General features: G+C 36.8%; 1 protein-coding gene across 7 annotated transcripts in view; it reads right to left on the bottom strand.

Annotated features, from left to right (window-relative positions):
- The window catches only part of BAZ2B (bromodomain adjacent to zinc finger domain 2B), a 452,863-nt gene that overhangs the window by 13,867 nt on the left and 417,964 nt on the right, over positions 1-21,032 (bottom strand). For all 7 annotated transcript variants that reach the window (XM_066279494.1, XM_066279495.1, XM_066279497.1 and 4 more), the window contains 9 exons: positions 18,481-18,543; positions 17,386-17,530; positions 12,609-13,264; positions 11,567-11,840; positions 11,233-11,388; positions 10,717-10,877; positions 5,396-5,706; positions 4,851-4,986; positions 1,454-1,600 (listed from right to left, as the gene is read on the bottom strand). In XM_066279494.1, coding sequence (XP_066135591.1) covers positions 1,454-1,600; positions 4,851-4,986; positions 5,396-5,706; positions 10,717-10,877; positions 11,233-11,388; positions 11,567-11,840; positions 12,609-13,264; positions 17,386-17,530; positions 18,481-18,543 — 2,049 coding nt within the window. The remainder of the gene's footprint in view (positions 1-1,453; positions 1,601-4,850; positions 4,987-5,395; positions 5,707-10,716; positions 10,878-11,232; positions 11,389-11,566; positions 11,841-12,608; positions 13,265-17,385; positions 17,531-18,480; positions 18,544-21,032) is intronic.

The following is a 21,032-nucleotide window of genomic DNA, read 5'->3' as shown; positions in this document are numbered from 1 at the left end:
CCTAGCAATTCTACTTCTAGATATATCCTCAAGAGAAGTTAAAACATATATTCATATAAAAACTTGTATATGAATAATCATAGTTACATTACTCATAACAGCCAAAATGTGGAAACACAACCCAAATGTCTATCAACTGATGAATGGATAAACAAAATGTGGTATATATACACAATGGAATATCATTTGACTATTTAAAAATGAAATACTGATACATACTTGAACACAGAAAAAACCTAAAACCATTGTGCTAAGTGACAGAAGTCAGACACAAAGGCACATATTATTTGAATTAATTTATATATAATGACCAGAACAGGCAAATCCATAAAGATGGTGTCGTGGTCCAGGGGCCCCTTGGGAGGGGTGGGTGACGAGGGTAAGGATGTATGTGGAGCCCACATGGGGGAAAAAATGTTACAGAAGCCGTTGCGTCCTTTATTTTCTAAGGCCAGTTTTATACAGTGCAGAAGAATTCGCGGATGCACCTCCTCTTCCTGCTGAAGTCAACTACAGCTAAGGCAGCAGGTAATATAACTGTGAGAGCAACAGGGCAAGCACTCTCACTTCCAGGTCATGTCCTCTGGCCTAGCTACTGCGCAAGCACCACTGGCTAGCTCACAGCAGGGCCCTCACAGATGGAAAGTAGATGAATGGCTTCCAAATGCTCAGGGAGAAGAGGAGTGGGGAATGACTGCTAATGGGTACAAGGATACGTTTTTGGGGTCGTGATGGTTGTACAACTCTGTGAATATATATTTTAAAAAACACTTTAGAAAGATAAATTTATGATATATGAATATATAAAATATTCCCATAAAACTCTGCAATTATGGCCCTGGCCAGTTGGTTCAGTGGTAGAGCGTTGGCCTGGCGTGCAGGAGTACTGGGTTCAATTCCCAGCCAGGGCACCCAGGAGAAGCGCCCATCTGCTTCTCCACCCCTCCCCCTCTCCTTCCTCTCTGTCTCTCTCTTCCCCTCCCACAGCCAAGGCTCCATTGGAGCAAAGTTGGCCTGGGTGCTGAGGATGGCTCTGTGGCCTCTGCCTCAGGTGCTAGAATGGCTCTGGTTGCAACAGAGTGATGCCCTAGATGGGCAGAGCATCGCCCCCAGGTGGGCGTGCCGGGTGGATCCCGGTCGGGCACATGCAGGAGTCTGTCTGACTGCCTCCCGTTTCCAACTTCAGAAAAATACAAAAAAAACCCTCTGCAATTAACAAACTCATAAATACAGACAACATACTGGTAATTAGTAGGGGGAAGGGGGTTGGGGAGGGAGAAATAGGTAAAAGGAGTCATATATTTAGAGACAAAATGGAAACTAGACACGTTTGGTGGTGGGCGTGCTATAGTGTGTACAGATACCGAATTATAATGTATACCTGAAACTTATAAAATGTTAATAACCAATGTTACCTCAAATTAAAAAAGGTTTAATCTTAAATCAGTCTTACCTTAGCAATGCAAGCTGGACAAAACCAGTCCCCATCTGGTATAGTTGTAATCTTGGGTCTATGGCAGTATGTGTGACAGCCTTTGTCACAGCCGTCACAAAGGAGGAGCAGTTCTTCATTGTCTCCCTTTCGACAGATTTGGCAGTACTATAATACATGAAAAATCATTTAAAATTAACACTCTGCTATGAATAATACTTATTGGGATATTAAACAAACCATAATTCCTAGTTTATATTAGTAATGAACATTCCGCTTGCTAACAAATGTACAGTAGCCATACACATCTATGTATCTCTCGTTACACAGATATGGACCACATGACGGGGTGAGCAGTTCAGTCGGGGTAAATGCACATTTCAGGTACACTGCAAAGAACAAAGCTAGAAGTCGAATGCCTGCACACACTTCAGAAGCATGTATACATTAACATATGAAATAATTAACATGACATTAGAGCACATAAAGCAATGAATAGCTTTAATACATGGTGTTTTATTTTAATGTATTTCAACTTTTGCTTATCTTAGCATCCTCATGATATCCTGAGAAAGAAATAAGTAAGAGTTAATTTTTAAGATCAAAATTAGTATTAGCATTAGTATCAGAATTATATAGAATACATAAAACCATAAAAATGTTTCCATATTTTGACTGAATTATCCACCTATTTTTTATGGTCGATTAAAAAATTTGTCTAAACTAAGAAACTTTGGAAATTAACCCAAATCAAATGTGTCACAAGGGTAGAAAATGAATCATACAAAATTATTTCTTTTAAAAAAATTAATTAAAGAATTTAAGAGGTCTTGATTTATTTTCTAGAACTAAAAATAAAATTATTTATTATCTGTTAAAGCATTTCTAATACCATTAAGCCATTAAGGACTTTAAAATCTATAAAAAGAATATTCTCCCCCATGCATACATACACTTCATAACAAATTTCACAAATGAAAAGGAAAGGTAGACAAGTAAAAACCTTCAAGATGGCTTTAAAAAATGGTAAGTGCTAATATTAAATTTTGACATTTAGTTTATATTCCCAGTAGATATGTCCTGCAATCAATATATTTAAAACAAAAACATTTAAACTTTAAGTGATTTCCACTAATTTATATAGTTATGTATTTATACACTCTTAAAAACAAAGTAGCTTAACTGTTTAAACTTCATTTTTAATTTTCAATACAATTAATCAATTTGGGGAAGACTAAAATAATCTTATATAACTCAATATATACACCAATTATAGCTTAAGAATCTTATCAAAATGGCAGACATACACTATTTAACTTAACAAATATCTATCAAATATATTTATTGAAAAATAACATTTGGAAAGTTATATTTAAATCTCTATAACAATACAATTTAAAAATCAGATTAATGAACATCAAGTAAATTCTCCCTTTCTACAATAGATAACTGAAAACACTACAAAGTCTGTCTTATATCTCACATTTATGATTAAAAATTTTTTTTTCTTGACAATTATTAAGAAAGGGTAACAGATATTGAGCTTATAGCCCTTCTGAAAAATCCCAGTTGTAGCTTACAATATGTTAGAATAAGTGGATTAATATTTGGGTTTAATGCCTTTGCTCCTAGAGTAAAATAGAATAGATATTGCCTGATGTTTAATATTAACCATGATATAAAGCACACTGTAGGCAGAATTATCTGGAAACAAATTATAACAGCTTCTTCTGTCCTGGTAAGCTTTGTCTCTGACAAAGAAGGTATTTCTAAAAATACTGAGCACATTTTGTTATGGCTTATTATGAGGATTATTATAGGTACTGTTATATTTCTAATTAAACTGCTTATTATTCTTTGAATATGAGATTCTGCCTTCATTGCAAGGTAGTTTCATAGCAAATGATGTACTGTTAAGCATTTTAAAAAAGAAATGAAGATTATTAGAGATGGAGTTAAATAATGATAATTAAATTGAAAAAACTAAAATAAAGTTTTAGATAGCAGGAAGTAAGTATACTAATATAAAGGCAGAGTTTAGTATAAGTTTTGGGTTTCTGTTTATAGGTTATAACAAAACTGACATGATGACTGCTTCAGTATGGATTAAAGAAATGTACAAATTCTATTTTGATGTAGGAATTCAACGTTTTGACTCATTATAGCCTAGAGTTCACCAAATATATTTGAGCAGTTGGCTTTAAAACTGGTTTTAATACTAATTTTTAGAAGAAAGATTTTACCTAGTAAAAATGCTATCAGATGAACTAAATAATACCTTAAAATTCATGGTAAATTATAATCTGGGTTGTGAAAAAACTGAAGTTGAGAATATTGTGGAAACTGCAGATTTATTACTATGCCATGGGCATTTTAGGAAGAAGTAGAAAACCACAGAAGAAACCAAATTTATTTATTTGTATAGAATGAATAAAGTCTTGAGTAGTCTAAGCATAGAAGTAAAAATAAAGAATAATAAATTATTTAATGATCGTGTTTTTTCCTTGGGGAATGATTATTTTAAATAAATCCTTAGTCATTCATAAAAACAAATATATATTTGAACTTTAAAGTAAACCTGTATTTCAAAAGTGAATGTTAAAGGAATTAAAGTAAACCTGTATTTCAAAAGCAAATGTTAAAGTAATTAGTAAAGCTCTACATATAACAGATATTTCTATACATACTATATAAGAGGCAGAGAAACATGTACACAATTTAAAATAGATATCTCTCTGGAAAATATATGAAATACAGCTTTTATTTTGAACACATAGCATTTGGTGACTGGTACAAAGTAGAGGCCACTACATGATAATAACTACGTAACTGGGCTTGAACAAGGACCATGAAAAACCAGTTTTAGTTATTAGAGAAAAGAATAAAAAAGATCTGCTCTTCATGTCATCTACATCAGAGGCCCAATACATGGTACCAGTGCATGAAGGAAGAATTCTCTGCTTAATCTGTATTTAGTTATCTAAGTATTTCTTAGGATTAAAAAAATAAAAATGGATAGAAATATAAAGGCATTTTAAGGATGCAGTGAATGTATGTAGCAGGTAATCTTACCAACTGGGATGTTGATAAGAGTAAAAGGGCCTTCAAATATTTAGAATAACAACTATTATGTTGACAGAATATAGAAGACAACTTCAGCCAGAGTTATAAATAATATTCAAAGAAGGAAGAATCAACATTAAAAAATATAAAAGATAGAATATTTGGTAGGTTTCCTCAGAAAGTTCAAAATAAGGAAGAAAGAATCAAACTATACAGTATAAGAGTAAGCAAATTCTCAAGTACAGTGTACGTTATTTTGACAATAAGTAATATATAATTAAGAAGGATCTGGAGGTTGGGAAAAAAACAGGACAAAGGAAATTAGTTATAGTATTTCTTAAATAAAAACACTTACAACTTTCATAATTGATTTTTCCCATGCTATTGATTTCTGTAACTGCTGAATGCACAGAGCTACCTGTGCAGCACTGCGAGCTTCTGACAATGCCCTTCTCCAAACCCTGAGCCCTGGAGCAATATCCTCTTCAATTCTGCATTGAAATATAGAAAAATTAAGTAGGTCATGTCCACATTTATGGTTACTGAATGTGAAACAATCATCACACTGAAAGCCAAGCAATGACAAAAACATGGAACAGCCAATAAGTATAAGGTTTAAGCAACTAAATTTGATGTAGTGCACAGACTGTGGCTACGTGCCTCAAAGCTTAGTCACAATGAGGTAAATGTAAGATCACTTTGCAGGATTATCAACGCACATAACAAAAAAAAAATGTTTTTACAAAGCACCATGCAAATAGCATGATCCATATGGATCAAATGACATGATCCATATGGATCACAGACATACAAGAAGATACATAGATAACAGGCAATAGAAAATAGGCTCCAATTAGCAAAGAAGCACAATAATTTTTCAAGTTAATCTCAATAACCTACCCGTCACCATCACCACTAATGGATGGTGCAGGAGCAGGGACAGTAACTGTGCCCACATTATCCACTTTGATCTGAATGGTGGTACTTAAGGGGCTCTTCAGATACCTTCTTTCAATGTTCCGCTCCAAATCAGCCAGCCTGGTTACAGCTATATCTAGGGGGTTGTCACTCTTCCGTTCTAGTGCATGTGCACTGCTTTCTTCTTCGCCAGTAAATTCTCCATCATGCTCCTTGCACAATTTAGAGAATGACTTATGTTCAAAATATACCAAGTCCTCCCTTTCTGATGCAGGCTCTGGACACATCCAACCCTATATATCAAGAGAATAATGTTGTTATGGTTTTCTCTTAAAATGCCTGGTGGGTGAATTGCCTTTACTTAAAATACAGCAGCAGACACCAGCAGATCCACAAGGATCTTTACTAAAGGTTTTTACCTTGTGTTTCCTAATGGTGGTAGGTAGAAACAAGAACAGAAAATTAAAATAAACAGTTTTAAGAAAAATAAAACAACTTTAGATAATACAGAAGGTAAAATGAAAATCAGCAAAGTATTCTGAAGACTAAATATGTATCAATTTCATGGGACCACGTAAATGGAGACACTTCTCAGTAGCCTCTGGACTTTGCTCTTCCTGTCCACTTTCACTCCTTCCACCCCTCTTTGGTACAAATGTCCTTGTACTCACCTTCTTCCTTCAGCTGCAGGAGCTTTGCATAAGCTGTTATGTTTGTCTGTCTAGCTCTGCTCTGTTCCTCTCCCCCTAGTTAACCACGCATCCTGCACCTCTCATGTTACTATTTACAACCTTTGGGAATCCGTCCCTGATTTCCTTCAGGGGGGTACATTTCCCAATGCAGGCTTCTTATAGGACCATATAATTCTCCATAGCCTTGGTATATCACAAATTTATACCTGTGATTATTTAACATTTCTCTACCTCTAAATTCCATGAGGCCAGGGACCATGTCTGCTTTTACTCATTTTATCTACAACTCAATGAAGGCAAATAGCAGATGCAAATATAACATACACACACACACACACACACACACACACACACACACGAATGGTATTATAACTCAGCTTGCTTATATTGGTCCTGTAGCCCAAAATCCTTCAAAGATTTCCTACTGTTTAACAATATCCAAATATTCACTATGACACTCAAACACCTCGATCTCCCTTTTCCTCTCATGTTCCCATGCATGCACATACATTGCATATTCAAGTCCTGTATCTCGTCACTCTAGAGACATGTCCTAAGCTCCCTGAGCCTGGTGCTCTGCTCATGCGGGTCACTCCATCTCGGATGGCCTTCCCCGTTTCTCCAACTTTCAAAAGCTTATTCATCTTCTCAAGTTCCATCTTGGCTTCTAAATGATATCTACGTGATCTCACCCATATGTCCACCAGAAATTGTGCATTCTTTTTCTAAATTCATGCATGGTTCTCTACTTCTCTGTAGTCTGTTTGTTACTAGATTCTGCAGAGATGTATACATGTCTTCCTATTATATGCTAAACTTTCTGAGGGCAGAAACCATATATATTTTTTAATTTTGTGGTATCTACTGTCTGATATGGAATAGGTACTTACTAAATGCATATTAAAGAAAAATCAGAATGAACATTATCCTTTTTATTAAAAATTTTATGATAATAATGTTATCTTTATATTGGGATCAATTCTTCCTCTCTAACTCATCAGAAGAACATTTAGAAAGTAAAGATGGAATTGTGAATAGTACACATAAATGCATTTGGCATATGTCAGTCAAATGAACCTCATTTCCATATTTTGAAATAAATACTAAATAGCTAAAGCAAAGGAAGGAATCCTGTAAGCAAAGTATATCTTGATTTCTACAAGGCAACTGATAAGAAAAAAATTTGAAGACTAGAGGTATAGAAGTCTAGGTGGTTAAAAACTATATCCAAATGATGGTGATTAATAAAGCTGGTAACTTCAGAAAAAGTCACTGCCAACCAATACACTTATGTACTGGCATAATATATTTGGCTCTATATTTGGCCAATAATACACTTACGAATAACTTGGTTGATTGCGACTCAATCTGCAGGTGACTTAAAGTTAGGAAGTTTAATATTCCATAAGGTAGGACTAAGATAAAAATAGATTCATGTGCTAAAAAAGATACCAAATGAAATTGATAAAAATAAAACAATGATAAGTATAAATATTTGCTTTGAAGTTAAAGCAACTAATCACAGAAATACCACATGTGATAGAACTCACTTAGAAGCACTCTAAAAGAAGCCCGGGGATTTTAAAAAAAAATCTATACTCAATGAAGCAACATTATGATGTGGATGCTAAAAAGCTTGAACAGAAGTATAGTGCCGGCTTAAGGAAAGTAAAAGTCCCAGGAACACATTCAGAAATCTCTATGTACATTTATGAGTATAACATTTTTTTTTTCTGAAGCTGGAAACGGGGAGGCAGTCAGACAGACTCCCACATGCGCCTGACTGGGATCCACCCGGCACCCCCACCAGGGGGTGATGCTCTGCCCATCTGGGGCGTCACTCTGTCGCGACCAGAGCCACTCTAGCGCCTGGGGCAGAGGCCAAGGAGCCATCCTCAGCGCCCGGGCCAACTTTGCTCCAATGGAGCCTTGGCTGCGGGAGGAGAAGAGAGAGACAGAGAGGAAGGAGAGGGGGAGGGGTGGAGAAGCAGATGGGCGCTTCTCCTGTGTGCCCTGGCTGGGAATTGAATCTGGGACTTCCGCACGCCAGGCTGACGCTCTACCACTGAGCCAACCGGCCAGGGCCGAGTATAACATTTTAAGATGGATATTAATAGTGGAGTTTATTCAGAAGAGAATCATGGACCAGGAAAGCATTTCACAGGACTAAGGGTCGAAAGATTTAATTAGCTTGTAAAAGAGAAAACTTAAAGAGAAACACAGGATCTGTTTTCTGAGGAGCTGGAAGAGTAATTAAGCTAGAGACTTGCAGATTTTCCTACAATGTAAAACAAATTCCAAATTATTAGCAAAATAATTTCTATTCTCTTAGTAAAAATAAAAATAAATGTTCTACCAGCTTAATGTGTCTTCTCAATCACTAATTCCTAGGCAAAACACATAACTCTATATTCTTTTTAAAAAAGAAAAATTCATTAAATTTTTATAGGTGTTAAAATAATGTTTTTTACTTATTTTCATCACTTGTGTTTTTAGACTCTTCACAACTAACAATTCATTTTTAAAAATAATACAGAAAAATCCACATATGCCTTATTAACAGGATGTTAAAACACGCCACTTAAAAGACAAATTCCACTTATCTCAGCTATTCAGAGCATAGCCCCCAAACATCTAAGCAGCCAGGAATATGATAAAGTCAGTGCAGCAGAAACTGAGGATATCTCAGAAAAATGTTTTAGGCCCAATAGCCAATTAGAATAGAAAAATTAAATAGAGGAGTGTGGCAGGAAAGTAGAATTGGCAGAACCCATAAAATTAAAACTAGCACATAGCAACAACTAACCAAGAGAGAGGACACAGACAGACAATAGAAAGCAGATAAAGTAGTTTAAAAAGCAAAGCACTCTAATCATTTAATGTAGGGGCAAAACTTCTTTGCATTTCCTGAGGGAATCATTATCTATTAATTGGTCTTTATACTGATGATCCTGTGTCACCAAGATAATTTAAATCAAACTCATTATTCTCAATTTAAGAAAGCAGTATAATGCATAACATAAGCCATCCAACAAACATGTTAAAAAATTATGGCACTAAATGGAATAATTTTCCTTTCTCTAGAAAATTAACTTGTGTGGAAGAGTTCATTTGTTGAAGATGCCAGATAAATGAGGCATTTTTATATTGTATAATAGAACCAGGATGAGGATCCATATAGTTTTCTGGCAAAATAGTTTCAACAAATGATAAATTTTTGCTTCCCAACATTGGTAATTATGTTTGTGGCAAGAAAGGGATATTTAATCGCTCTGGAAAATGGCATTTTTGGGAGATTCTCCAAAGTTTCCAACTGCCAGCATTAAAGAAATTCTGAAGCAAAATTTTTTCTTTTCTTTTCTTTTTTTTTTTTTGTGTTATATTTTTCTGAGGTTGGAAACGGGGAGGCAGTCAGACAGACTCCCACATGTGCCTGACCGGGATCCACCCGGCACGCCCACCAGGGGGCGATGCTCTGCCCATCTGGGGCGTTGCTCTGTTGCAACCAGAGCCATTCTAGTGCCTGAGGCAGAGGCCACAGAGCCATCCTCAGCGCCCGGGCCAACTTTGCTCCAGTGGAGCCTTGGCTGCAGGAGGGGAAGAGAGAAACAGAGAGGAAGGAGATGGGGAGGGGGTGGAGAAGCAGATGGGCGCTTCTCCTGTGTGCCCTGCCCGGGAATTGAACCTGGGACTCCTGCATGCCAGGCCGACGCTCTACCACTGAGCCAACCGGCCAGGGCCACAAAAGTTTAATCATTGGATAGAACAATATTATGACATATGTCTGTCATTATGAATTCATATATCAAAATTTTGATATATTTATTTGAGAATATATGAAATCAAATTACATGTAACTACATTCTCTAAACCTTTTCAGGTGTCTGCCTCACCCTTATTCATCACCCACCCATTTATTCTCAGAGACATCACCACAGTGTCAACGGAGAAGAAAGACCTTTTCACTACATTTCCAAAACTAAAAGTTCTTGCACAAAGATAAACTTCCCTTTTGCCCGTCCAGTTCTGATCACTGTTTTGTGACCTGATAAACCTTATTAGATCAATTAATTAATTAAAACATTCACATATATATGTAGTGTGTGTCATAATATACCATACAGTTGGATATGCTGTACGTTCCAATTTTAAATTACACACAATGAAAATGTGATATATAACATGGCTTCTATACAAGGGAGTTCCCGGTCCTATATAAAACACTACAGTAGGAGTTTGTAGAGCATTACAGTTAATATGGGGAAAACGGTAATATTCTGCTAGTGGTAAAGAACCGCATACTAGAAATGATATCTTTGAATACCATAATGGAAGCAGAAAGATTTTGTAAAAAGATCTTGGGCATTGGAGTCAGACAGACTTAGCTTGAATCCACATTTAGTCACTTACTATACGACCACTGGCAGGTTACTTACTCTGAGCCTTGTTCCTTACCTGTAAGATGGGGGAAGTTAATTCAGTATTGTTTTGAGGATTAAATGAGATAAAGTGAACATATTTAGCACAGTAACAGGCACAGATCAGGCATATAATAAATATTAGTTACCTTCCATTATCCTAAAGACAGACTTTATTCCAAGTCAATTTTACCTTCACTTGCAAACTTGCTGAAGCAACTCTCCTCTCTAGATCTTCTACCTGCTGGAGAACACTCAAATCCATTTCCATCGCTTGTTCTTCTACTGACCAGTTCTCCACAATATCGCGAGTTACCTGGTTTTCTTCATTTTCATTTAATTCAATAATAGCAACTACATTTGAAAAGAAATTAATTTAAAAATCCATTTTATCCTTCAATGATTTCTTCTAGAACTTGAAAAAATTCCAGAGACAACATGCATATGTAACTTAAATCACACAAATGCTACTTGTGCATATGCATGTAGCTTACCCTTAAAAGTAGGAATATTTTTTAAGAAATTGTAAAAATTGTAAAAAATTTTAAGACTGTAATGCCCATTGAATAAATGTAAATAGTTACTGTTTTTGAGTAAACTAGGAAAAATGCCTATGAGTAATAAATTAAGAATCACGACAAACATATGTTTTAAGATTAATACTTCCTATAACTGAGCAAGACAGCATAAATCTCTTTTAGGTACATACCATCCTTATTCTTGATACAAGCTTGAGTAATATAATCCAAGTGTTTCTGAATTTGTTTTTGTAATGCTTTTTCCCTTATTCCTCTGAGATGTAGCACTTTGAGCAAAGCTTTTAGGTCCTCTGGGTCAATAATTCTCCACCAACCAAACTGCATTTCTAAGTCAAGATAAATATGCAGATCTTTTACAAATATTTGTATATGAATTAATGGCACAATAAAAATAAAAAGACATAACTATATATAAAACTATCAAAGCAAGATTTAGTTATATATAATGCAGAAATCTATAACAATGAAATAAAGTCAATGTACCTACCATCTCAATGTACCTACCTTCTGGAATAGCTTTTGGATTAGGAAAATCTACTGGTTTTGCTACTTCAACAGCTGCAGGTTGAGTTGAAGAGACTTTTTCATTCTGTGGTACTGGAGATTCACTCTTAGTTGGAGCAACATTGGGAGTCAAGAATGAATTACCATTTCCTTCAGATAATCCCAACCCTGATCCCAGACTAGGTAAAGGTGATGGAAATGGAATATTGGAAGTAAGCATGCCAGTGGGCCACCCACAAAACTGAAGCCCCATCATAGATACTCCACTTTTCATCTGCAAAAAACAAAACAATTTAAAAATTGGAAAACAAAATGTTTAGAATCTAAAAAATTTTTTAAACTCTGAAAAGAATACTTTCATTTATCACAATTACAGGATAGTTTTCCTGTAATAACAATGTTAAATTCCATGTTCTTATTTGCTTCACAAAGTAATTTCCTTTTAGATACAGTGTAATTATATTAAGTTAAAAAGTAATTAAAGAAAAGTAATTAAAGAAGCCTTTGGTCTAGAAATTAGTAGTTCTCTTTTTTGTGTGTGTGTGTGACAGACACAGAGAGTCAGAGAGAGGGACAGATAGGGACAGACAGACAGGAAGGGAGAGAGATGAGAAGCATCAGTTCTTCGTTGTGGCACCTTAGTTGTTTATTGATTGCTTTCTCATATGTGCCTTGACTGGGGTGGGGGTGGGGGGCTTCGGCAGACTGAGTGACCCCTTGCTCAAGCCAGCGACCTTGGGCTCAAGCTGCTGAACCCTGCTCAAACCAGATGAGCCCACGCTCAAGCTGGTGACCTCAGGGTCTCGAACCTGGGTTCTCTGAGTCCCAGTCTGATGCTCTATCCACTGCGCCACCGCCTAGTCAGGCAGAAATCAGTAGTTCTAATGAAGCTTGGTGATATCAATTCTTTCTTCAGTTTTCAAACTAGAGCCGGGATAATATTACAAATATTCAACGAAGTCCCCTTGAGTGAAAATTCTCATGGGGTCAAAGATCAAATAAAGCAACATGAAAATGAGCTACATTTAGCAGCAGTACTAACCTGAAGAGGTGATAAAGCAAATGGATTTAGGCTGACAGGATTCTGGGCAGAAGATGATCCAAGAAGAGGAGCAGAGGCAGGTGAAGGCAATTTAGATGCTGGCTGAGACTGAGGAGTCACTATAGAAGCAGTTGACGTATCGGCATGGGTAAGAGATGTGTCATCACAAGGTGTTCTTGGCAAAAGGCTAAACCACTGTCTATTCTTTTCAGTCAGTGTTTTTAACAACTGGTCATTGGCCACAGGACTGTAGAACTTCCCTGGACCGCTTGAACCAGTACTGAACAAATTATTAGAGTCTGTCTTTTCCACGTTGTTTTGTGTTGCTGTTGGTTGAATGTTGCCCACTGAATGTTTTCCACTGTTCTGGTAAGACAACGTGCACCCATTTGCACTACTGTTTGGTTTTGTGGTCAGTACATCTGACTCGGGAGGCATCTTAGCTACTTCTAAAAGCTTGCTCAATTTGGAAAAGGAGCCAGGTTTCTGAAGAAACAGATTTGTGTTGTCTTTTTCTTTAGGATCTTCCTTTTGTTCACAATGATCTGGATTTGAACAATTTAAAGTATCCTCAGAAGTCTCAAATATTTCTTCTTTGATCTGAATACTTTCTGCCTTTTTTAGTTTTTCTCTTTCCTTTGCAATTTCTTCTAGTCCTACAAAAATTGAAAAGTATTATGATCAGTTATTCCAGATCAAACAATACTATAGTTATATTTTAGGACTATTCATCAAGGTCTATACATAAATATTTTAATAAACTTTTCTAGATCCTTAATACTCTCTATTTTTCCTTTATAGAAGCTATATATTTTTGATCAGTGAAAAATTAGTGTAATTTTATAATGAATCATCACAAAAAATTAAAATATAAAAAATATTAAAAGAAAAACATTAGTATTAACATTTTTGTGTAAACCTTTCCAGCATTTACCTCTGCACACACAGACACACTTAAACTTACAGATTTTGAAAAGACAATCCTATTCCAGGGTGGGCTAAAGTAGGTTTACACTCAGCAGGCAGGTTATTATAGTAGCCTTGTTAACTCAACAAGAATAAACTATGTTTTGTGTATTCACAACTGTAAGCCTACTTTTGCACATAGATGTATAGATATAACATTCTAATCTGCATGTTATACTGTATTATACTCTATAAAGATCCTGATGTATCAATATATAACTACATCATAAATGTTAATGGCTACAGAGTATTCAATAGAATATATCATCATTTAAATAATCAATCTTCTATTGATGACTGTTAGTAGGTCCAGTTATTCACTAATATAAACAATGCTTTAAATGATAAATGATCTTGCATTTGTATCTTGTAATTTTTTCCTTATTACTTCCTCAGGATAAATTTATAGAAAAAAACTTACTGAGTCCTAAGATAAGTATTTTTCAGAGTTTTTGAAATATACTGTCAATTTTCCCTCTGGAAAGTCTAGATCTGATGAGTACACATTCATACCAGAAGTACACACACAAGAGTATCTGTTTGCCTACACCCTCAGGGAAACTGAGCACTACAGATATTTTTTGTCTTTGCCAATATTTGAGAGGTGAAAATATAAATTGTATTTTTTTTTATGATCACTAGAAAGGCTGAATATTTTTTTATAAATTTATTGCTATTTCTTCTTCATCAACTTCTTGTTTTCATTTCTTAAAATTTATTCATTTTAGAGAGAAGAGAGGGTGAGTGAAGGAGAGAGTGTGAGAAGGGGGGAGGAGCAGGAATCATCAACTCCCATATGTGCCTTGACTAGACAAGCCCAGGGTTTTGAACCAGCGACCTCAGGGTTCCAGGTCGACACTTTATCCATTGGCCACCACAAGTCAGGCTCTTCTTTGCATTTTTAACCAATGTTTTAAAAGTAATTTATAAGAATGGTTTTGAAAATACAAATCCACTACTTTATTCAATTTAAAAAATCATATACATTCAAGGTAAAATATTTGGTAGTGAGGGTATAAATTAAACCCATTCTACTCTACTCCCTCAGTCTTATTTTACTCTTTAGAGCAGGGGTCTTCAAACTTTTACAAAGGGGGCCAGTTCACTGTCCCGTAGACGATTGGAGGGCCGGACTATAAAACAACTATGAACAAATCCCTATGTACACTGCACATATCTTATTTTAAAGTAAAAAAACAAAACTGGAACAAATACAACATTTAAAATAAAGAACAAGTAAATTTAAATCAACAAACTGACCAGTATTTCAATGGGAACTATGGGCCTGCTTTTGGCTAATGAGATGGTCAATGTCCGGTTCCATATTTGTCGTGTGCATCCTGTGTCACCGGAAGTAGTACTGTACGTGAGCGACGTCGTGCTTTGCGGCACCACCACATACAGTACTCCAGGAGCACAGGATGCATCTGCAGAAATCTTACATATATATATATATAAATATATGACTACCATTTTACATTAGTACATAAATGGGTACTACTGTTTACTTGCTGTGACTTATAATAAAATGCAAATGCTTGCGCAGACCCTCCAACTCTGTGTGATGTGGCCCCTAAAAGCCTCCCCTGCCTCTGACCACTCTTGTCCTTGCTAGCTTGGCTCTTCCTTCTCCTATTTTTCAGCTTCACCAAATGCTGTTTTTTTCTATCTTGGCATCTTTGCACTTGCTATTCTCTCTGCCTAGGATACAGTTTTGGTGACTGGCTCCTTACCTTTCAAATCAAAAGCAGGGTCCCCATCCCATTCACCTTAGAATGTCATTTATATATCTCCTTTCCAGAACTTTCCATTATACTCATAACCTGTTTATTTTCTATTCTACCTTACATCCACACAGTAGAATTTAATCAACAGGCATTACTTAAAGGCAGAACAATGTCTATCTTGCTTATTATTGGATCCCAAATGTCTAGCATGGTAGCTGCTATAACACAGGGGGCTCAATAAATATTTTTTAGATGATGGAATAAAAGGATGATATTAATATTTTTATTGTATACCTCAGATAGCTTTCCTTAGTAAAACATGTAAATGTATTTCATTTTTCTTTTCTTTTTTAAAAATAATTTATTGATTGATTTTACAGAGAGAGGGGAGTGGGGAGTGAGAAGTATCGACTCATAGTTGCTTCACTTTAGTTGTTCATTACTTGTTTTTCACTTGTTGTATGTGCCTTGACCAGGAAAACCCAGGGTTTTGAACTGGTGGCCTCAGCATTCCAGGTCAAAAATCTATCCACTGAACGATGACAGGCCAGGCACTGCACTTCCTTTTCCTTAACCAGTTACATAATATTCTATTATATGGATACATAATAATTTAATTAACCAGTCCTTTATTAATGTTTGAAATAGCCTTCACTATTTTGAACATTTGGGGTAGTTTATACCTACCCCAAATTAAATTAAAATCCTATACCTCAGACTTATGCTTCTGGCCAACATGGAGTGATGGGGGACTAGATTTACCTCCTTACATGAAACAAACCAAAAATAGACAAAACATAGGAAACAACAGTTCGCAAGAAACTAGATATCAGGTAACAAAGACAGAAAACTGAGGCAGTAAGTCCTTTAATTGCCCAGCTGATTGCCTTGGGACAGTTTCCAAGCTACAGCGTGGGGAGGAGGAATCCAGGAGGAATCTGGCAGATTCCCCGAAATGAGGAGATGGAACTGAGAGTTCGTGGGAGATGGAAGTAGCTAGAGTGCTCAGGAGAAGGTACTAGAGAGGAGGCTCCAGGGATATCAGAGGGACCCCTTGAAAATTCAGCTGCCTATTGATTGGTGCATATGTGTGAGGAACCTACCTGAAATCAGGGGGAAAAAAGAAACACTAGGAAGGATAGAGGTGACAGTGTCAGATGTCACACAGGCTGGAAATAGTACTTGTTCTTCCAAACTCAAGATTCACAGGCATTAGGAAAAGAACCCAGAATGACCTGCTTCAATAGTTGGGAGATAATTAGCCCTAGAATGAATAGTGTTCTTGTCTTGCCTAACAAATTTAAAAAGCAAGACCTAAAAGGATCAAATTTTCCCCAAGGAATTTAACTGTGTTTGAGTTAAATGAAACTCATCTGCCCTGGCCGGTTGGCTCAGTGATAGAGCACCGGCCTGGCATGCAGGAGTCTCAGGTTTGATTCCCGGCCAGGGCACACAGGAGAAGCGCCCATCTGCTTCTCCACCCCTCCCCCTCTCCTTCCTCTCTGTCTCTCTCTTCCCCTCCCGCAGCCAAGGCTCCACTGGAGCAAAGTTGGCCCACGTGCTGAGGATGGCTCCATGACCTCTGCCTCAGGCACTAGAATGGCTCTGGTTGCAACAGAGCAACGCCCCAGATGGGCAGAGCATCACCCCCTGGTGGGTGTGCCGGGTGGATCCCAGTCGGGCTCATGCGGCAGTCTGTCTCTCTGACTCCCTGCTTCTCACTTCAGAAAAATACAAAAAAATAAATAAATAAATAAAATCAAACTAAAAAATATTCAGCAGCCAACAAAGTAAAATTCACACTGTCGGGAATCCAATCAAAATCAGAAGACATATAAAGACTCAGGAAAACCTGACACATAGTAAGAAAAATTAATGAAAACTAATTGCTAACTGACAAAATAGTAGGGTAAGCAGACATTAAATTTGAAAAATAATGGCTGAAATTTGTCCAAATTTGATGAAAATTATAAACCATAGCTTCAAGAAACTCAACAAATTCTAAGCAAAAGAAATATGAAGATAGCTACACCAAGACATATAATCAAATTGCTCAAAATCAATCATGATTTAACAGCACCTACCTTCACCACTCTCCATGCCTTCCACAAAAATCCCCCCACACTGAGGAAGAATCCAGTACCGGCGTCTGTAACGATCCTGGCCAAACATCATCGAACGTAAAGAGTGAGAAGCGTCAAAGAGCTTCCTTCTGTACTGACTTTGTTGCTGTTAAAAAACGATGCATATAGTTATGAATGTTAAATGATTTAAAAATTAATATATAACTAAATTTTATACATCTTATGCCTTCAGAGCAAATAAATTTTACTACTAGAAAAAGATAAAAGAACTAAATATTAGGTGTCTGCAGTTTCAGTAACATTTATAAAGATTAAAATTATTTTGCGGATAACTGGAACATTTTTGATGACATGGATTAAAAAGATAACTTTTATCTTATCAGGTATCTTATGGAAGCATGTCTTATACTTGATAATAAACAATGTGGTCAAGTATTTTATTGAGCCAAAGCAAATTAGCTCAATCTATTGGCTATAGTGTATAACAACTAATACTCATGTATGTAATTGACCCTATCTATATCTGCCTATTTTTATACTCACGCTGTAAAGCTAAGCAATAAATGATGAAATTTTTTGATAAATTTGTGATGAAATTAACGCTGATATAATATACAGGTATCTCATATTAATCTCATAATACTTTTAAAAACTCATTTTTTAATAAGAAGTTCATCTACAATTTCACTAATTCTACTGACATTCAAGTTTTAATGAGAAGTACATAATATATAGTTTATAAATTCAATTCAAATAAAATCCAAATATAATTAAGATGCTAAAACTATTACCATATCATTTGACTGAATTTTAAAACTAATTATTGCCAGAAATAAAACCATGCATTTGTAGATTTTGTATTTAAAGAAAGAGCTGAAAAATTCAGGCCCTGATTAAGTTTAGTGCCATGTCTTAAGAAGCAGGCTTTTAACCCTGGCATTAAACTATTAAGGTTTAATTGAGAATGATCCTAGAGCTTGTCATTTTAATTACTTATACAAAGCTTGTTAGCAGCCAGAAAACTAATCTCATACAAGGCAGATTTATAAAACACTGCAAAAAAAGATAAAAACTGTATAATCTGAAAGTGCTTACTTTACTTAGTTTTTCAATCTGTTTTTCTAGCTCTTCAACACTTGCTGTTTGGTCACCTTCGTCCTGTTACACATAACAAAATACAGTATCATTTACCTGTTTTTAAGATTTATTTATTCAATCAATCGGCAAATATTCGATGAAAGCTTACTATATGCAAAATACTAGGATAGGCCCTATGAAAATGAATAAGAGTCAATTCTTGCTTTCTATAAACTGATAATCTGGTAGGAACACACATAAAATATTACGCTAAAAAGTAAAAACCACTCAATATTAGGAAGCTATAAGGACCTCAGAGAGGTAGAGATTCAGAATCATAGAGTCAGCCTGACCAGGCGGTGGTGCAGTGAATAGAGCATCGAACTAGGATGCAGAGGGCCCAGGTTAGAAAACCCAAAGTCATGAGCTTGAGCCCAAAGGTCGCTGGCTTGAAGCCCAAGGTCGCTGGCTTGAGCCCAAGGTCGCTGGCTTGAGCAAGGGGTCACTCGTTCTGCTGGGACCTTCCCCCCCTCATCAAGGCACATATGAGAAAGCAATCAATGAACTACTAAGGAGACTAAGGAGCCGCAATGAAGAATTGATGCTTCTCATCTCTCTCCCTTTCTGTCTGTCTTTCCTTATCTGTCCCTCTCTCTGTCTCTCCCTCTGTCTCTGTCACACACACACACAAAAGAATTATAGAATTCAGGGGAGGGTGAGACTACTTCTACTGGGAATTTATACCAAGACATGCTAGGTGGAAGAAGCTGTGTCTTAGTTACTGAAGAATGGTTAGAAATTAATTAATCAGAGAAAAGAGAGCAGTGTACACCAGGAAAAGTTTGACATACTTGACATAAAGGGTACATGAAGAGGAAAGGTGGAAGGGAAGGAAGGCAAAGATGAGTTTAGAAGTGAACTGTAATGCTGTAAATGCTTGGCAATGAGTAATAATATGATCTGCTGAGGGAGGTTAAACATCAGGCTATGCTTTACAAGGATTGATATGGCAATAGTTGTAAGATGGCCTAAAGCAGGGAAAGGACTAGAATTGGCAAATCTAGTAGACTTTTGCCATGATTAAAGAGGGAAGGAGGATGTGGGACTTACTAGGGAAAAAGAAAGAAATAAAAGCAAATATAGTAGTTGTAAGAGATATTACATAGTTAGAACTGTTAAATCCTGGCAACTCAAAGCTATGAAGCAGAGAGGGGTGAGGGAGATGAAGGAAGGAGTAAAGTACCATATTTCCCCTTCTATAAGACGTGCCCATGTATAAGATGCATCTTAATTTGGGGGCCCGAAATTTGAAAAGAATGTATTACATAAAGTGATTGAGCTCAAGTTTTATTCATCATAAAATTCATACAACTCCTCATCACTTTCAAAACTATCCATTAGCTGTCCTCATTTGTGTCTGATGACGAATCACTGTCTTCAACAATGAGCGCAAAAACAAGCATGAGAAAGTGGGAAATGCAAGTAAAAAAAAAAAATCTACAACCACTGTGTAAGATGCACCCAGTTTTTAGACCTCAATATTTTTTTTTTAGTGCATTTTATACATAGGGAAATACAGTATGATGTTAAGGGTTTAAATCTGGGAGACTGCAAAAATATTGGTTACATAAACTGAGTCATTTTTTAGAACAAAGAAACTTAAGTTATGTTTTAAACACATTGAGCTTTTAAAAGAAAAATAATCCCTAATATATACTGGTTTATAGTTCTGGTTTAATAAATGGAAAGTTCACATGATTAAATAAAATTTTTCATTCTAGACAACGAACATAGAAGAACTGCCCCCAAATTATATGTTTTAGAGGAAAAGGATGAAGTAATAGAAGGTATGTGTGCTTTTTTGGATTTTAGCCATTTTATTTCATAGGCAAATTACTTAACTTTTTTTTTTGTATTTTTCTGAAGCTGGAAACAGGGAGAGACAGTCAGACAGACTCCCGCATGCGCCCGACCGGGATCCACCCGGCACGCCCACCAGGGGCAAAGCTCTACCCACCAGGGGGCGATGCTCTGCCCCTCCGGGGCGTCGCTCTGCAGTGACCAGAGCCACTCTAGTGCCTGGGGCAGAGGTCAAGGAGCCATCCCCAGCGCCTGGGCCATCTTTGCTCCAATGGAGCCTTGGCTGCAGGAAGGGAAGAGAGAGACAGAGAGGAAGGGGGGGGTGGAGAAGCAAATGGGCACTTCTCCTATGTGCCCTGGCCGGGAATCGAACCCAGGTCCCCTGCACGCCAGGCTGACGCTCTACCACTGAGCCAACCGGCCAGGGCCAAATTACTTAACTTTTTAAAGACTATTTCCTTAACTGCCCTGGCCGGTTGGCTCAGTGGTAGAATGTCGGCCTGGCATGTGGAAGTCCCAGGTTCAATTCCTGGCCAGGGCACACAGGAGAAGTGCCCATCTGCTTCTCCACCCTTCCGCCTCTCCTTTCTTTCCATCTCTCTCCTCCCCTCCCACAGCCAAGGCTTCATTGGAGCAAAGTTGGTCCAGGTGCTGAGGACAGATCCATGGCCTCTGCCTCAGGTGCTAGAATGGCTCTGATTGCAATAGAG

This window comes from Saccopteryx bilineata, chromosome 5, assembly GCF_036850765.1.
Source record: "Saccopteryx bilineata isolate mSacBil1 chromosome 5, mSacBil1_pri_phased_curated, whole genome shotgun sequence".
Taxonomy (NCBI): domain Eukaryota; kingdom Metazoa; phylum Chordata; class Mammalia; order Chiroptera; family Emballonuridae; genus Saccopteryx; species Saccopteryx bilineata.
Note: the sequence above shows the minus strand (reverse complement) of the source record. Positions and strands in the feature narration are given on the sequence as shown.